Source organism: Silene latifolia, chromosome 2 (genome assembly GCF_048544455.1).
Source record: "Silene latifolia isolate original U9 population chromosome 2, ASM4854445v1, whole genome shotgun sequence".
Lineage (NCBI taxonomy): Eukaryota > Viridiplantae > Streptophyta > Magnoliopsida > Caryophyllales > Caryophyllaceae > Silene > Silene latifolia.
Genome location: NC_133527.1, coordinates 187,025,319 through 187,043,754, shown reverse-complemented (window position 1 = coordinate 187,043,754; position 18,436 = coordinate 187,025,319). Strand labels below are relative to the sequence as shown.

The 18,436-nt window shown below is 36.4% G+C and overlaps 2 protein-coding genes across 6 annotated transcripts; both read left to right on the top strand.

Annotated features, from left to right (window-relative positions):
* The first annotated feature begins 1,539 nt into the window (after positions 1-1,539).
* LOC141643830 (AUGMIN subunit 2-like) lies at positions 1,540-6,621 on the top strand. The gene is made up of 6 exons (XM_074453151.1): positions 1,540-1,951; positions 3,231-3,332; positions 3,877-3,981; positions 4,769-4,837; positions 5,383-5,496; positions 6,116-6,621. Exons 1-6 carry the CDS (start codon positions 1,835-1,837, stop codon positions 6,350-6,352), a joined length of 744 nt encoding a protein of 247 aa, XP_074309252.1. The 5' UTR covers positions 1,540-1,834; the 3' UTR covers positions 6,353-6,621.
* Positions 6,622-7,955: 1,334 nt separating this feature from the next.
* On the top strand, positions 7,956-17,972 carry LOC141643829 (uncharacterized). Of its 5 annotated transcripts, none has more exons than XR_012543782.1 (13): positions 7,956-8,271; positions 8,632-9,278; positions 9,680-9,837; positions 10,595-10,655; positions 11,197-11,262; positions 11,372-11,457; positions 12,839-12,902; positions 13,746-13,958; positions 15,650-15,715; positions 16,237-16,316; positions 16,578-16,705; positions 17,101-17,409; positions 17,608-17,972. XR_012543782.1 is itself a non-coding variant. In XM_074453149.1 (12 exons), exons 1-11 carry the CDS (start codon positions 8,103-8,105, stop codon positions 16,690-16,692), a joined length of 1,725 nt encoding a protein of 574 aa, XP_074309250.1. In that variant the 5' UTR covers positions 7,981-8,102; the 3' UTR covers positions 16,693-16,705; positions 17,608-17,972. The 5 variants fall into 5 exon arrangements, 2 of the variants coding, with proteins under 2 accessions (XP_074309250.1, XP_074309251.1); XR_012543781.1 differs by lacking the exon at positions 17,101-17,409 and adding an exon at positions 17,004-17,100 and having other exon boundaries at positions 7,981-8,271; XR_012543780.1 differs by having other exon boundaries at positions 7,981-8,271; positions 17,004-17,409.
* The last annotated feature ends 464 nt before the right edge of the window (positions 17,973-18,436 follow it).

The following is an 18,436-nucleotide window of genomic DNA, read 5'->3' as shown; positions in this document are numbered from 1 at the left end:
GAAAAATCAACCGTTGTTAAAACCTTTAACAACGGACGCTTTAACAACGTCCGCTTGTTTATATAACAACGGTTTTTAACCGTTGTTATAGCCTGTATCTGTAGTAGTGATACATACGCATTAGAAAATACCCAATTTGACGCAATATCGTAGGACAAATAATAATAATAAGGAATTTAACCCACAAAATGGTCATCAAGTTAATTATCAACATGCAAATTCACCAACAAATAGTTTATTAACCCTAAAATTAGGAAGCAGTAGTAAAAAAAATACCCACACATCGAACTCCGTAGCAGTAAAAAAAAAAGAGACCCATACAACAAGAACCTAGATAATAAAATAGAGACCCATTTTGTCGCAAGGTAGAAAAGTTGAACCGAGTCAAATTTCCATGGAAATTCACAAGAAACAAACCACGGTGAACTGAAATACTTAACCCATCAACTTTCCATTAATAAATTCAATCTAATTTTAGCAACAAAAACATGAAAAAATAAAATAAAAATTAAAAAAACCCACACATACAAAGATTCCAAGAATTTAACAATTTAATTTAAGAAACAAAAACATGAAAAAAAAAACAAAAAAAAAAACCGCACATCCAAGATTCCAAGAATTTAGCATAAGAATAAGAATAGAAGAACGAAACCGACCTAAAAAAACAAGGGAGTTTTTGTGAGAAGCCATTGAAGAAGAGTGAGGTGAGATTGAGGAAGAAAATTCAAGAATTTGTAAACCCATTAATTTCGTTGTTAGAAGCAGAGCAAAGAAAGCTTAGGCGGGGAAGTTAGTTATACGATGGACTTTGAAAAGAAACAAAAAAGCAACTTTTCTTTTGTAGTCTATATTTATTTTGGTTTATATAGATGTTTGTCTTAGTTGTAGTACTCGGTAATTTTTAGTTGTCCATTTTTAATTTTTAATAGTGGTCGTTTGTACTAAGTAAATAAAAAAATACTTCGTACGAGATAATATTAACAGAATTTTGTGGAGTATTACACTAGTTAAAAGCGGTTTAATTTATAAAATCGTTGCACATGAAAAAAAAAATAGATTTTGGGTTTGGGTAAAATGCGGGTTACGGTTTGGTTATTTTGGGTTTGGGTAAAATGCTGTCGGTTTTTTTCGGATTTGCAAAATACGGGTTTATACGAAATATTGAACTGATCAATTGTTACACGTAAATGGCAAGCAGTTACTATCTTAATGATAATCATTTGAGTAAGTAACCATGTGATAAAATATGCTTTTAAAATAAATATAATCATATTTTATTCCAAAAATTTTAAAGTTCAAATTATCTTTATAATTTTATACGGAGTATTAATTTTTATTGCTTTAAATACAAAATTTCGGTAAAATTACCTATTTCGGGGTCGGGTCACGAATTTAGCAGGTCTTGACCCTATATGTTTTTTTTTTTTCCGGTGAGAAGAAGCGCGAATAACCCAAACAATCTAAAACATAAAAAAACTAAACTAAAAAGCATAAAACGGAATGTAATGAGGACGTGCTTATATGAGCGAGTTATTTTTTGGGCGAGTTTCGGCCGGTTTTTCTAATCGAGTCAGCTCTAGTTTGACCCATACAAAACATTTCCAAAAAAAAATTTGAATTCCAAAAATTAAAATTAAAAGTTTAAGCGTCCACTTTCTGCTTGCAGCAAGTATCATATCATTTCATCTCAAATCCTTGATTCCACCATTTTTACGCATTTTCTCTTGTCTCTCTATCTATAATTCTCTACCAGACGCCATTTTCTATCCAAAAAAAAATTAGGGTTCCATCAAATTTCCGAAATTCGTGTGGGATTGGGGGTAATCAGCATACAATGTCAACAGGAAGTGACACTTCATGGGTTGGGAAAAAACCGTTAAGGAGGGTTGGTGGTATGTCTGATGCACTCTCCATTGCTTCTGATCTCGGTTTTCGCATCGCTTCTCCTCAGGTTTTGTTCTTCAATTTGGGTATTGTTTATTGTTTTTGATTTTAATTGAAAGTTTTTATCTTGGGTTTGAATTGCTGGTGAAATTGGTTGATTTTTTTGAGGTACATTGTTAAATTTATGGGTGATTTCGCTTCGGCATATGATTGTTCGCGTGAATTTTGTCGATTAATCAATTTGGATCATCTTTGTTTATGTATAGGTGTTGTTATGAACTAATGAACAATTTTTTGTTCGAATTTATTTTTAGTTTAGTTACTTAGGTTAACCATGAATTAGATGTGAGCTCCTTAATGGGAAACTTCGGAAGTTCGAGTTTGAGTGGGAAAAAAGGTGCAAAGTTCGGGTCCTCGTCTTACCCTTACCTTGGATGAAATGGGCAAGAGTGAATTTTTGTTTATATGAATCTGTCACGAAGGAAAATTAGAGAATTGAGGAACTTCATACGATTTATAATTGAATGGATTTCACTTATCAACTACTCCCTCCGTTCCGGTCAATTGTTGTCCTTTGGTTTTAGCACAAAGACCAATGAAAGAGGAAGGGGCCAATTATAAGATGACAAGTGGATCTAATTGAGTGTGAAGGATCAAATTGCTCATCAAATGCAATCCTAAAATAGAAAGGACTACAATTGACTGACACCCAAAAATGAAAACGGACAACACATGACCGGGACAGAGGGAGTGCAAGAAACTATGTGTTTATGGCAAACCAAACTAAATCGAGAAAGTCCGCTCCATAGGATTGATGAGTAGGTGACTTTCGAAATTTTAGTTTGTATTGGAGCTAATGTTTTTTATTCTCTTTAACTAACTTGGTTTTCATGAATAGAATTGGCAAATTGCAGGATTCCTTGTTGAATTTGGCTTTTACAGAGCTAAAACTGACACCATTTTTCTCTTATGTTCATCATTTTATTGAAGATTAAGTTTGAATTAACTACTAATCCATAGTGCTGAATGTATATAGTGTAATTACATTATCTTAGCTAGATAGATAGTTATTCCTCGTAATTTTGATCGAGCATTTTTTAAATGGTAATCTTTTCTTTCCATTGCTCTAACGCCTGTAAGCCTGTAATTGAGTAATCTATATGACTATTTGCTTTTAAAGCATGGTGATGTGGTGGCATTGTTTGATGTTACACAAGTATCTATCTGCCTTTTTGTGCTAGTTCTCAAATGCATTACTGTGTCACTTATGCTGTCATTGTGAATTGGGTAATGAAAAGTTTTGAAGATGCATAAGACATATCATCTCAGTTTAGTATTCTTTGTAGGAGGAGCTCCATAATTCTGATGACCTGGTAAGAGTTTTGAGAGACCTTACGGCAGTCCAAAGAAAAATTGCAGATTTAGAAGTGGAACTGCGAGGTAGAAAGGTGATTAATCAACCTTTATCTTTCCAAATCTTGTTTAAGCTGTACTGTATTATTCTTCGGTAACTTTTCAACTGATATATGGGTTCATGATCTAGAATTTAGCTTTACTCCGTGTCAACAGAAGCAAAGTAGGCAGTTCTTAGTTAAGTATTTTATATGGGTGATGCTGATGGAGTCTTTATGTGATGAGTTGATGACCATCGAATTGAAATCCTTTAATATGTACTTGTATTGAACAACCAAAAAGGAGCCTTGGCTCATTTGCTGTGCTCTCTATCTTAACTGGGCTCCTCAAACTACAGTTTTTAATCTTCCATGGAAGATTACTGTGAATGCCATATGCCAGAGACAAAATTGTGAGCATTTAGTTATACTGGTTCTCTAGTCTTCCTGTAAAGTTCCTTTCGTTAATGTGTGTTTTAACACTGTTGCTTCAGCAAAATATCTTGCCTGTCCTCGCCACCGTAACTTGTGCTGACCGGATTATTTGTATATGCTTGTAACAATGTTGTAGTCAACTAATTGATTTGTGTATCATGATCAGGATGACAAAAATGTAGCATATTTGACACATGTGAGTGAAATGGAAAAGAAGATAGAGACATTGTCAAGAATTACCACTATACTAAAAGATGTCATTCAAAATAAGGTATCTTTCTAGTGTATTTCACTTGCTTGAAGTCGATTTATCTTATGTGTATCCTAGATTGGTCATCATGATGTAATGGTGAATTATGTATCTTCCACTGCTATATGGTTGCATGTAGAAGCACTTTCGTTTATTGGTGCTATTTTTCTCTGTGTGCGTGTGGCAATATGAGTCCCCCTTTGGTGCGTATTCATTATGTTTCTCTATCACCTATCAGCACTCTGAAATCTGAATGCATTAAAATGGGAGGCTGCCAAAGAGAAAGTCAAAGCATAATGTCTTCATACAACTTTAAATAAATTAAAACAAAAGAAGATATATGAACTGCCCATTTAAGTGACTTATGAATTGAATTGACGTATAATTACCGGAGGCTGGGTTCAGTTGACAAAGGCGGGATTTAACAACTCAGACATTTTTTGATTGGTACTCGCCTATTCCTACTGACTCTATATCAGTGGTTTAGTTCTGGACTGTGTACATTTTTTTATTACCGAGTAGTTTGCTCTCAATAGGAATAACTTTTAGTTCCCAAAAAAGAAAAGGTGGTTTTATGTTTGTGTACTTGTGCAGTTATGCTTCATTTAACTGTTTGTAGCTCGTTATCCCTTTGTTTCAACTCTTGAATAGAACACCTGCTGATTTGCTGTCAGAGTTATAATAACAATGGAATATATGTCGGATTTGTTGAATAAACTATATTCAGAATTATTGACTGCTTGTTTGTGACTTTATGTACTGAATCTACTGATACAGTTCTTACATTTGTATCTCATAATCATTGTAGGATCGGATAATTGCTCGTCTTCAGCAACCATATTCGCTAGATTGCATTCCTGTTGAAGCAGAATTTCAGGTTTGTAGTTACTAACATTTTTGCATGCGTGCAAATATCAGCTTGTAGCCTTCTCCAGTTACGTAATACTCCCTCTGTCCCGGTCATTTGTTGTCCTTTTCCATTTTGGGGTGTCTCAGTCATTTGTTGTCCTTTCTATTTTAAGAATGAATTTGATGAGTAATTTGATCATTCACACTCAATTTATTCCACTTGTCATTTAGTAATTGGCCCCATCCCCTTTTCTTGGTCTTTGTGCCAAAACAAAAGGACAACAAATGACCGGGACGGAGGGAGTAGGTTTTTAGTATGCTAGGATCCATTTTTGCATCTATTATGAAACGAGTCATTCATTTGTTTCAATCTACGAGAACTTCCCATGATTGCATGGTTTGGGTCTTGGACAGCCAATCCTTGATCCCTTAGCTTAAAAGAAAACCGCTTCAGGAGCTCCCCAATGGCCATTGAGTGCTTGAGATGCGCCTAGGCGTAAGCCTGCTTCACTTACCTCTTACATGGTGAATATTGGATGTTTCCGCTGATACACTTTTCACTCGTGCCTTCAGAAACAATTTTCAGAATTACTGATGAAGGCCGCTAGTGATTATGGAGCATTATCCGCATCTGTTGCAGATTTTCAGTGGAGCCAAAATTTTAAGGAACCGCCAACAATCTGGGCTGTATGTCTCTAAAAACCCTCTTTATCGTTTCTGGTTGTTGTTTTAATTGATTAATTAAAGAGAGGGTAATTTGTTAAATGAAATGCTGTTACACTCGTCTCATCTATTGAAAATGCAAGTCCTGGTTGTATGTGTAATTGGTTTTGTAACATGAAAGATTTGTTTTTGGTCAGAATTATGATGTCTTTAACTATCAGGGACGGGTGCATGTTCAGCCGTTCAGGGTCTACAATACAGCTTTTTATGAAACTGTATCATCTTTTTTACCTAAGCTGTTGTCAGGTCGACAAGCAGCCGTGGTATCAAATCTCAGATTCTTACCTAGAGACTTGATTTTGAAACGGGCTTCTTGGCGTGAACATGGTTGGAAATTGATACCACCTTAAAATGAGGTTGCAATAAGCCAATAACCCTCCTAAAACTCGATAACTTGGTCATTATCCGATGTCGTGGCCTAGATTAGATACCATGCATGTGACACACAACGAATGAAGCAACATACTCCATGTTTTTATGGATTTGTTTTTAGTTCCTCAGCTTGCCTCAGTTCTCATAGGAGTGCAGTATGTGTCAGTAATTCTGACATTAACGCTCCCTGCCCGTCTTTACTTGATTGCAGGAGATGTTGCGGCCAATTCCTGTTGCATTAGCATCATGTACACGATTTTTTGAGGCCATGTCAGCAATGAGGGAATCGTTTGCCACCCTGCAAAAGATAAGGGTGGACCCTCACCATTTGTCTACCTCTTCGCCATCAACACCTTCCAAAGATACTCATCGGAGTACAGCTGCAGATTCTGAGTGTGTAACCCCGCCTCCTTGGAGGAGCGAATCGAGCTTCGATGATCTAGCATAAGGCAAGAAACTGTAGTATGAAGATGTAACCTCCCACCATTTTTTATTAATTTTGTTTGTGTAGTTTGGCTTTCTACTGATCAGTTCATATTGAATGGTTTATCGAAGCGTGCTGCGTGTTGTTACCTAGCTGAAGTTTCATTGTTGGAGATATCGAAGCGTGTTGTAAATACTCCCCCGTCTCATTTGTTTACTTTTGATTAAAATATCCAACAAAAATATTAAAGTTAAACAAATGGATGAGATGGAGGAAGTACTTTGAAATGAACACATGCAAGTTTGCTTATGGTCTTATGGAATCATACTTGTATAATTGTTTCTCCCACAAACAATGTGAGATGCATGTAACACAAAAATACAAAACTTGTATGCATGTAACGATCTTATGCATATATATAACAAAAAAAATATAAAAGGTAAAAAACATAAAAGAGTGTTTTATTATTTTCAGATTAAGGCTTTGTTTTGCAATGCATTTCATTATCTTATTTGGTTAAAATAACTTATTTGATCAAAATTTCAGGTGCCTTATTTTTTTTAAGCGTTTGACAAGTAGCTTATTTAACCAAATAAGCTACCTGAAATGAAATGTTACCTAGATTAGCATTTTAGATTTTAGGTAACCGATTTGATTTTATTTTCCTTTTTTACCCTTTAGATTTTAAATACCCGATTTGATTTCATCAACATTGGTTATCTTTTCAATTGGTTATCTTTTCAGTTAGGGGGTGTTTGATTCACACAAGAAAGGTATGAGGCATGGGTTTGGAATGAGCCAAACCCATACCAAGTGTTTGTTTGGCAAATTTGTGGGTTTCATACCCATACCTCAAACCCATGAGGTATGAGTTTCTCATACCCAAGGAGGGAGGAGGGTATGAGATTGATACCCATGGGTATCAAACTAAAATGAACAAAAATATGAAAAAATAAATTATAGCATATTATAAATTCAATTTTTTATATACTTATTTGATTAAATAATTATTTTCATGATTTTATAATATTGAAAATTACTATTTACGATATTTTAATTTACGCATTTTAACCTTAATTGAGGTTCAAACCCATATCACTTAAAAATGAAACAAACACAAGGTATGAGGAATCAAGTTCCAAACCCATACCACCCGGGTATGATTCCTGATTCCAAACTCATACCCGTGCACGAAACAAACATCCCCTTAGTTTGCCAAACATTTTCTTATATAATCAATTATCTTATCAGATCTTAATTTCCAGCTACTTATCAAATACCTTTTTAGATTTCAGTTAGTTTGTCAGTTTTCAGCTACTTTTTAGATTTCAGCTATCTTTCCAGTTAATTTTACCAAACAGAGCCTAAAAGAGACCAATTACCGTATACAAACCTGACAAAAAAAGTCAATCGGGTCGGCTCCGGGTCAGGTCAATTACGGATCGGGTCATTTCCGATCTGTAAGCTTCGGGTCGGATCACGGTGGGCCGGGTCACTCTGGGTTCGGATAATTTTAGGATCAGATATTATAAAGTTATTTATGAATAACAATACGTCAATAAACATTGAGGTCGAATTTATTCGAGTTTTGGTCCAGTCGGGTTATTCGGGTCGGGTTAATTATACTCTATGTTTTTAGGAGTAACCATGGCAACGTGGTGTGGTAGTGGATCACTAGTTTCCAGTCTAGCCCACCAACAAACACAAACCGAAAATGTTCGGAGAAGCAGATGTATACCACCACCAAGGTTGAGCAAGCTCGAGCACTACAACAATGGCGGCTGCTGCAGCTGCTGCTGCTATAACTACTAAACCATGGAGAATCATACCAAGACCATTACTCGAAACAGTGCTCAACAACCACGCGCAACACCATCGTGTTCATCAACCTCTCATCCTTCATGGCCCTCGTGGTGTTGGCAAAACCACCCTCATTCTTGATCGTAATTTTTATTCATTCATATTCTTTCTTATTTATATCGTCATTTATCGTTAGTGGCGGAACCAGGATTTGTAGTTAGGTGTTGGAAATTTCTGGGGTCGGGCGAATTAGTAATGGAATAAGGTAAACTAGGAAAAAAGTTCGGAACTTTAATTAAAAGTTCCGATTTTTTTGTGATTTGTACTTAGTGGGGGCGAAGTAGTAATGAAATAAGGTAAATTAGGAAAAAAGATGGAAACTTTTAACTAAAAGTTCCGATTTTTTGCAATCCCTGGTAGCCCTCTAGCTCTGTCACTGATTGATTGTACATTTGTACTCGTTAATTTGCAGTGTTTTTATGGTATCATGGGTATATTTGCAGGTCTTATGGAGAATTGGAATAAGGGTCCTCACATTACTGGTTATATTGATTTTGCTGAAACAATTGAGGGTTACCACCCTTCTAAAAATGCTTCCTATCCATGGTATTCATGGTCTACGTGCCCGGCCCCTCATCCGCCATTGTCGTTGCTCAAAACCCACCTTGAGAAATGCCTTGAATCGATGGCAGAGAGGGGTATTGAGCTTGGTCAAATTACTTCTCATCAAATTTTCACTACCCTTAATAAATGGCATGGTCTTAGTAATACTCTTCGTCGGATTTTACAGTCCAATTCAGGATCGACAAATGCGGTTTCTGCTAAGGTTTCGACTTCTGTGTTGTGGGATAGGGCGATTTTCGCGTATTCTGCCCGGTTGAACAGTAAGGAGATTGACGGGGTTGTTGGGTTGGTGGGTGATAGAAAGAAGGTGATGACTGTTGAAGAGAGTTCTTATTTGAAAGACGCTGTGGTTGCACTAAGATTAGCTAAAGAGGTTATTAGGATGCAACAGGGCTGGAGAGCTACTGCCATTTCCGATTTGAATAGCACTCGTGGATTTTCGAGATCCTTGACGAGTTTGGCCACTGACTGGCCTGGTTTGTTGCTGGAATTATTGTCTACTGCTTCTGAGATTGATCATTTTCAGGTATTGTTTGTTGTTATGGTAGTTTAGTTGTTCCATCTGTAGAATGGTAATGCTGTTGAGCTATTAGTTAGGTGATTTACCTTCGTATAAGTATATTAGCCCCATCACATGAATTCAATTCTCAGATGGGAGGGTAAAAGTGAGTTCAATGTATACAAGCTTACCCATGTGTCAACATAAAAAGATGGCTGTTTCTTAATGACCTGTATTGAAAACTGTGTCAAGTATTGGATCAAATGACTCACCTTCACAGAATCTCAGTTAAAGAAAGGGCTTACTGTTTGTGAGTCCATTTGGCGTTGTTCAGATATTACCAATAAAAGTAGCGAGTCTCTGGCTCTTTTGGTGACAATAACATGAATTTTCTGACTGTCGGAAATTCATACATTGCTTGAACACAGCCTAAGCTCGTGATGAACAATATAGAAGTTCTGAAAACTGCAATTCCTGATAAAGCTACTGTATCCCCATCAACGTACCATGACAGCTTAATATGGAGAATAATATCCTTGGGAGCGAATGAGATGTGCCTGCCTGTCATTCTTGTTACGTCAGATAGGTAAATGCAACTCTCTTTTTCAGCTTGTTTCTTTTTTCACTCAAGCTACGCTTCTAGATCATAAAAGCTGAAGCCCGTTATGTTGAACTACAGAAACCTCATATTTGAACTTTGAATTTTGATGGTAACCGTGTGTGGTGATAGATGAGTGATGCCTGTTACCACTGCATTTTGATTTATCATTGTGAATGTAGGGCAGGCTGCTTAGTTCTTGATACCCAATAGTAATGAGTGATGACTACTATAGTCTTAACTCTACAGCGATTGAGTATCCAATTTGATTCAAGGGCAATTAAAAAACAAGATCTCTGTGAGGTATTTTTGTAGTGACATTGTCTATTAGTAGCTGCTTTATGGTCTAATTGTTTGCTAGGGTTGATATCTGCACTTAAAAAATTTCTTGTCATCACACTGTATTCTATCCCTAGCTAAGTAGTAGCTAGTTTATGCTCACAATTTGCTGTGACGCTAATATAACTGCATTTCAAATGTTTATTGGAGGCAACTTTTTCTTTAATGTTGTATCTACTAAAATCCGGAAACAGCCTCTTTGCGTTGCTAACACAATGGTAAGGCTGCGTACATCCAACCCCACAATTTGTGGGAGCCATTGAGGCACTGGGGTAATGTTGTTGTATGACTTGTATCTACTAAAAAATTAAGCCGCTTAGCCGCCCGTCTTGATAATAATGTTCATGGTTGTCAGTTGCTCTCCTCTTTTAATTGTATGTTTGATGAAAGTCCTGTTACTTGACAGCTATTACTCATATCGCGCCTTCATTGATTTTGGATTCCCAGACATTTTTATCTCCCGAGAGGTGAATCTTGAATCTCTTTGCTGTCCATCACTTGAATGTGAATCTCTTTGCCGTCCATCATTTTATGCTTCCTTATCCATGTTTATATATCCAGTTTATGAATCTTGTATGCTACTACTCCTTCAAATATAGGCAGTTTGTGTGTGGAATCCCAGCTTCTAATGGGATTCCTTACGTAGGATATTTGTTATTGCCGGAAAGTTTTACTCCGTCTCTTCTCAGATTCAAGTCTGTTTCTCCAAAGAATAAGCTACTAAATTTATTCTTGGAGAACAGACTGAGAACTTGAAGTTGGAAGGTTTTGTTTCTTACTCCCTCCGATCTTAGAGTTGCCCCATTTTATTGAAATAATCCTCACAAATCTTAAAAAATGAGGCAATTCTAAAGAATCGGAGGTAGTAACAAATACTATCCCCGTCCCAAATTTGTTGTCCCCATTTGACTTTAGTGGTCAAATAATTTTTGATGGAGGGTGTACCATAATTGATGAAGTTTTATTAGTAACTGTTGCTAACTTTTTTTTTTCTTTTTTGCATGCTAGACATTTGGATGGACTCCGAATGAAGCTAAATTGCATATGGTCCCTAACTACTTCAGTGCGTCAGAGGTGAGCATATATTGCATTATTCTGGTGCACATTCTCTTTATATTATGTTTGTTGTTGCTTCTTCTGTGAAGTGAGAAGTTATATATTGGTCTTGCTTTGTAAAATGCAGTGGACAACAGTTTCTGAAGTGCTAGGTACGAACTCACGGCATTTATTTGATCTTCATGCACTTAAAGAAAGCGAGAATTATCTTGGGTAAGTGGTCCTTTTTTGCCTTCACTGATTCAATTTTGTCAAGCACTGATGTTATGTGTTGTAGGGATGCTTATTAACCATCTAACGTCCTATACTAACCTCTATTCCACTTTATTCCTCCACCGTCTTCGAAATTCCTTGCATAATTTAGAAAAGTGGGAGAAACATTATGAGATGGAGGTTGGTATCATTAAGAACGTTGGGGTCTTGACATCAAAACTTTGGTTTGTGAAAAGTTTATTTGGTTGGTTTGGTTTGCAAGGGTGGGCTGAGGACAAACTTTAAGATCCACATACAAATTCAATCAGTGATAAAATGAGATGCATTGCTGACAACAACTTGTCAACGATGGGACGGAAATTCGAAAATACACTCCCTTCCGTTATCTGGATTCATACCACTTTCCTTTTTTGGCTCATTGAATGTATACATACGATTTTCTTAAATGGCAAATAAAAGCCTAACAAATTAATAACTTCACAGGTTGATACTCATGGTCAAATTGTACAATATTAACTCTTGAACGTTTAAAAACCACGTAAGAATAGAGTAAAAGTGGATAAAAAAGAATGGGAGGCAGTAGTAGCACTATTGAATGTTAGGATGTTCTGCTGAGATTCAAGTGGATTCTGTTCAGGTTGAGGAGTAATGTGGGGTTCTATTTCTTTGGTGTATTTTCCTTAATGGCTTAGAGTCTTGATACATTTGCTTTTGGTATAAATGATATATCATAAGAGCAGACGCTATTCACATTTTTATTTGTCGAATGGAGTTGAGTTGCTTATAGAGGCGTGTGGGGGTGTTTGAGGCAGTAGTTGCCTATATAAAAGCCTTGGGTTGTCAAAGATGTGTATGGGATCAAGCCGTTGTGCTGGCAAGAAAATTGAGAATTTCATTCATTTGCTCTGGCCCGGGCAGGCAGAAATTGGGGTTTTCTATTTTAACTCGTGGATAAGCGTTGACAGATTGATTTGGAATGGTGAGAATGCATTACACCAAAGTTAAGGTTGAATTTTGGGGTTTTGCTATTTTTTTTATTCACTTAGAGAACTCTGCCTCTTGCCACTGAGCACAAGAGCTTCATCTTCCTGTGAACAATCAAACATGATGGTACTGGCAGTCCCTCATTAAACACAAAAATACAGCTATAACAATTACTGAGTAATAATTGACCAACGTTGTTTTATTGAATAGTTAATGATTTTTCCGTATTGTCTGGTATTTGGAGTCAACAGTCAAGTGTTCACTGAGGTTTTTATAAAAGATTGAGGACCTATGACCACTACAAAGATCAGTTCCTGTAACCCTTTTTCCGTTTCCCTTCAACGCTTGTCCATTTTCTCTGTTGTGGTAAACTTAATATCTTCATTTTCTTGCACAGTCTGATGGATCATAATAAAAGCGCATTTGAGGACATTGTTGATGCTTATTTGGCACATCTGCAGGTATGCTGTTTATTTGTTGTGAGATTGCTTATCAATGCATTAAAGTTTCTTCTTGGAAGTTTTGTTAATCACAAGGTACCTTCTCGAGTGCTAATTTCTTATCCTCCTGCTCAATATAATCTTCACACAATTTCTATTTCTGGTTAGGGGACTCTCAAGGCTGTCACCTGTGACCTGGGCCTTATAGAGATATCAATTTTCCTCCCTCCTCTATTTGTAATTACATCCATACAAAGGGGCGGTCTTTGTGTCATGTCTCAAACTCTGTACTAATGTTGATACACAATTAAACGACACCATCGGTTTGTTTGGTGCTTAGCGGATGCCAGATTTCTAGGTCTTTATATCTATGTTTGAAACTTAACTTAGCCGTCGTGTCGCGTGTCCGATACGTATGGTGTCCGATACGATACTTCACATTAGACCAAGAAGTTAAAAAAATTCATACAAAATAGCCGAATCTGACACGTGTCAGACACGACAGTGTGTCGGAGAGCCGGGGTGGGGTAACACAGGTTTGTATAGGGTAGAGATGAAATCTTAGGAACAGCTTTTCTTGCAGTTAGCAAGTAGGGGTATGGCTTATCATCTTGACCTCTGTGGAACACGTCGCCTTGGTTCTTGTCTAGCAGATTCTCATATTATGCTATTCTCACAATTCATTCGAGTCTTAGTAATGTAGATTTGGTGACCGACTAGTACCTACGATCATGACCAACTTTTGTGAACACTTTTTGATTGTCTTAGACTGAGAGGAGTGATATACTTTTTATGAATAAGTTCCCTGCTTTTATAATACACAAGCGTGTTAACCTACCTTCACTTTCGATCATTCTCATGTAGATAACTGTGGTGAATCCAGCCATGGATAAAGCATTATCAATTCTAGAAAAGTTTGCTTCTGATGCACACAATGGAAAGATACCAAAAGACAAGCTTCGATTTGGTGCTTCTTGGAGACATCCTCCGCGCATAGATGATCCAGATCGCCGTGTAGAGTGGGCTAAAGTTCAGTTAATGGATTTTGTTCAGTCATTGGTCAATGCTGACTTTGGGGTAACTATCTATCTCACTCTCCTAGACATCTTTGTTTTCATCATTTCTTGCATGTTAGCACATTATTTATTAGTGATTTGTTTCACACACTGATTTCAAGTTTTCGACACAACTTACTATGACACATTTGCTACATTCTAGGAGGAAACGTCTATCAGACTTTTATCTTATTATACAACCATTGTTGATGTTTAACCCATTGTCTCATCCTCTACAAGTGCTCCATAATATGGCAATGAAATGCAACTGAGGTCAGATTGCATTGAGTTGACACTATTGTCTAATATTTTTGATTCAATCAATAAGGCAGTAAGGCACTATTGTCTACTACTTCTGGCATAAATTTACGTAGTTGCTCATTCATGGACGGATTTTACTCTTTCATGGACTTTTTTACATTATTTTTCCATAGTATGCCCTTTACCTAATTCTCTTTACTTCTCTCTCTAATTCTCCCCAATTCTCTCCCTCACAAAAGTAATCAAATTAACAAAATTACTCCGTCAAATTACACAATCACGGTTGCTAATTCTCATATCGATCGGGTAATAATTCTAATTCTTAATTTTATTAATTATATTAGGGTTTGCTTAGACTAATAAAATTGGGACTAATTAAATTAGGGTTTGTATCGATTAAGTAATTAAACTCGCAGTACATGCTTTTCGTGCAACTCATGAAGATCTAGCATCTTGCCGTTGTTTTCTTCTGCGTTGAATTTAGGGCTTTCATATTCAATTGATTCATTCATTGCCGTCTGCCGATGTTGCTATTGTAGTCTTAGTTAGAGTACGATAAAAATAAATGAAGAAGAGAGAGTGTAATGGTATTAAAAATAAATTCAGTAAAATATAAGGGGTATTATGGTCATGTATGTCCATGATTAAGTAAAACACGTACATGAATGAGCACCACCCTAAATTTAATTATACAAATTATATTTATCTCATACACATTCTAGCATTACGCAAGAATTTCTGTAAAACCACCTACTATTAGACCTTAATACCCCTATGAAAAGTTATAAACCCGTTTTACACAAGACTATCTCATAGCTGTGCCACCAAGTATTTTAATAGATGAGTTCTAGAGACGATATCATTATTTTGGGGAGTATTTACTGAGTATTATGTTAAATTCATTGTTTCGTTCTTGTAATATTGCCAATTTAAAATTCTTCACATTGTTTATAGTAGTAGGTGCTTTTAGACAGACTGAATATTGGTAGTTCGAAAGGCAAAAGGCAAAGATAATGTATTAATGTTCAAGTTATCCACAATAGAGCGCAATACTTACTGGATACGGATAGGGTGTTCTTAGGTGACTGCTGTACTCAACAGTAGAGTTTATGGAACTCATTTTTCGTCCCAGTTAATCAACTGGCTTAACTGCATAGACTAATTCTGTGCTTGGAATTCTTTGAAAAATGCTGATAACCTCCGTGCTTCTTACGGTGTAGAGTACAGTCTCTCAATTGGCTTAAGATTTTGTATTAAGACATAAGCTACTTTACAGACACTGATTTGATGGGGTGTTAGTGTTACAAGCATTTTAGGCGAAGCTTGTCACCAACACCCTGTTAAAAAACCTATTGCTTTTGGCTTGCTAGTCATCCGGTAGGCATTTGCTTTTTATTATTTGATGAGATCACGTATGTCTGTGTAGTGGCTTACCTTTGTTTTTTTGTGCAGATTAATTACTTTGCTGATTGGAGTCTTGAAATATTTGATGATCCTTCAGCTGTAGCTTTGGTGGAGGTATCTCTATCAGCATGTTTCAAAGTTTACGCTTTCATGTCATTTCCATTTTGTAAACAGCATAGGTCTTTGCAAGGCCTTCTCTGCTGCAGGGAGTCAAATTTGAAAGTAGGGAACTCACATTATGCTTTGCAAATTTTGGTTCTAGAGGGCATCTTGATCATTTGTGGTTTCAGCGGGATTCGTTTAGATTAGGAAGTCAAAAGGAACATAAGTTTCCTAAAACATGCATTATCGACTGTCTTTTGGTGCCTTTGATTAATAAGTAGAAGCTCCTACGTTATTTCTTGAGTTATTCTATACTTCGTGTCCTTATAGATGAAGTGTTATTGTTATTTTAGTAATATCTGTAACACAACTCCGCAACATTATTAGCGGACTTTGTCATTTGCTCTAAATTTTTGGAGGATTTGTGATCCTTTGCTCACATATCACGTGTTTGATCGATAACATTACATTTCTTATCTGAAATAGTCAAAATTAAACGAGTTTTTTTTGTCTGCATTACTACAATGTTTCAGGTGGGTTTGCTTTATACTCAACGAGATCCATCTTTCCTTCGTCCAACGACCCGTGCCATCGAGAGATGCCTTGTCAGATGGTGAGTTGGCTGAGTTTTTTTTGATAAAATAGGCACAACTAGTGAGTTGGTCAACAGGATCCATCTTTCATTTGTTCAGCCAAGTACTTGATAAAGAAAAAAGGAACCCATTCTACAAAGTACTCCATAATATGCTTATGGTGTCGATGTTGAAACATCCTGCCCGTACCTCACAATGTACACCAATAACGCGTGCTACGTCTTGAAGAAATAATTTTATGATAATGAGTTTGAATTTGCTGTGCTCTTGTGGTTTTCCAGGCTTGTCCAGGAGCAAATGAAGATGAACGTGTTTACCTCTCTCCAATTTTTATGGCATAGAATTTTTCGAGGTCGCTATTATCGTCACTTGATGCTTCAACTTGGCTATAAATAGGGGTATAGATCAGGTACTTTCATTTTACTTCATTATATGATATTTTTTTGTTACTTGAACAATACAACCTAAGAAGTATCAAGTATGGTAGATGTTCGACACCCCAAAGTCTGAATATTGAAATCGTCAAGAATTTTAGTTTTTGATGAATACTAAAACTTCACTTGTGAGTTGCGACTTGTAAAATAATAACATTTGGCTGTTATAATGCTATATATCGAACCATCTCTACAAAAATGTCGAACAGGGTTAATTGAATGAAATTGAGTATAACCATTCCTTGTATAACATGACCGACCATCTGTGCGTAGTTTTGGAAAATTTCAGTAAGAGGAATGCAAGGAGCTACTTCAGAATACTCTTTCTTCCTGTTGACACGCCTTCATCTGCCTGCGTAATCTTGGACAGGTAATTACACTGTGAGGCATTTTTCATAGTGACGGAACAATCCCACCTTTACACTATCTTCTCATAATAATCCAATCTTTCAATTATCTTATAATAATCCTATCTTTTAAGCCCTATTTCTTTTAATACACCCAAAGACGGGTTACAAATCCCAGCATTTTGTCTTCTATTACAAATCCCAGCCCTGATATTTCCTCTTCACTTCATCTCCTTCATCCTTTTCATCCTATCGCCATTTTCTTCCCTTCTACAAGCTATTGATGCATTAGTTGAAGAGTCAAATTCCCAAAGACGGTATTCTTTACAAAGGTAAGTGTCCAATTTTACCTGTTTTATCTTCATTCTGTGGATTATGCACTAAAACGGTAAAACCCAAAAACTAGATGGCAAAATTAAAGATTTTGGTGAATGATTTACTCGGTAAATGAACATGTATTGCTCGAACATACGTCTTAATTGTTTAATTCAAGTGCTAAATGAGCATGTATTGTTGTTGATTGTTGGCAGATAAGTAGATGTAAATTTTGGCAGACATGGGTAAATTAACATGTATTGGTGATCCTCGGTGTAATTGGAAGTGCTTAATCGATATTTCCATCATTCGTAAGCCAGTCAAGCTTGCTTAATCTACAATAGTCAAGGTCCACTTCTCAGTCAAGCTTCATCATCCGTAAATCGGTAGTTTACTCGGTGGATGATGCAGTTTTTTTTGCTCCAAGTTAAAACATGTAAAACTTTAGCCAAGTATTTGTTTTACTCATATGTGGAGTTGTAACTGTAGGAATTTTTTTGTGAGCAGACAAAATTATGATGCCTCTTATGAACAAACTGTTCAAAGTTCATCAATGAAATGGTCAAACCGTATTTATTCAGCTACAATATTTTCATGTATTTGTTCCTTTAGAATTTTGAAAATGGTCAAACCTTTTTTTTTTTTTTTTGAAAAGATTGATACAAAAAATGGTCAAAGATGTCTCTTAGGACCAAACTGGTCAAACTTCATCAATTCAGGAAATGCAAACTGGTCAAAAAAAAAAAAGAAATGCAATATTTTTATGTATTAAGCTACAATGAAATGCAACTAAGGTACTTGGCTAAATTTACCTCAATTTTTCCAATCCTACCCTTCATCTTGAACACAAACCAAAAAAATTATCACCCTTTTCCCCCTCTCTAAACCTAAGCAATTCAACAATTATGGACGGTGCCGGGAGAGGGCGGGGGAGAGTGGTGGTGGACTGGTGGCCGGTGGGACGGCTGATGGACGGCAAATTTGAGTTTTTTTTGGGTTTTCTTTAATTCTTTTATTTTCCTCTCTAGTTGTGTGAAAAGTGAA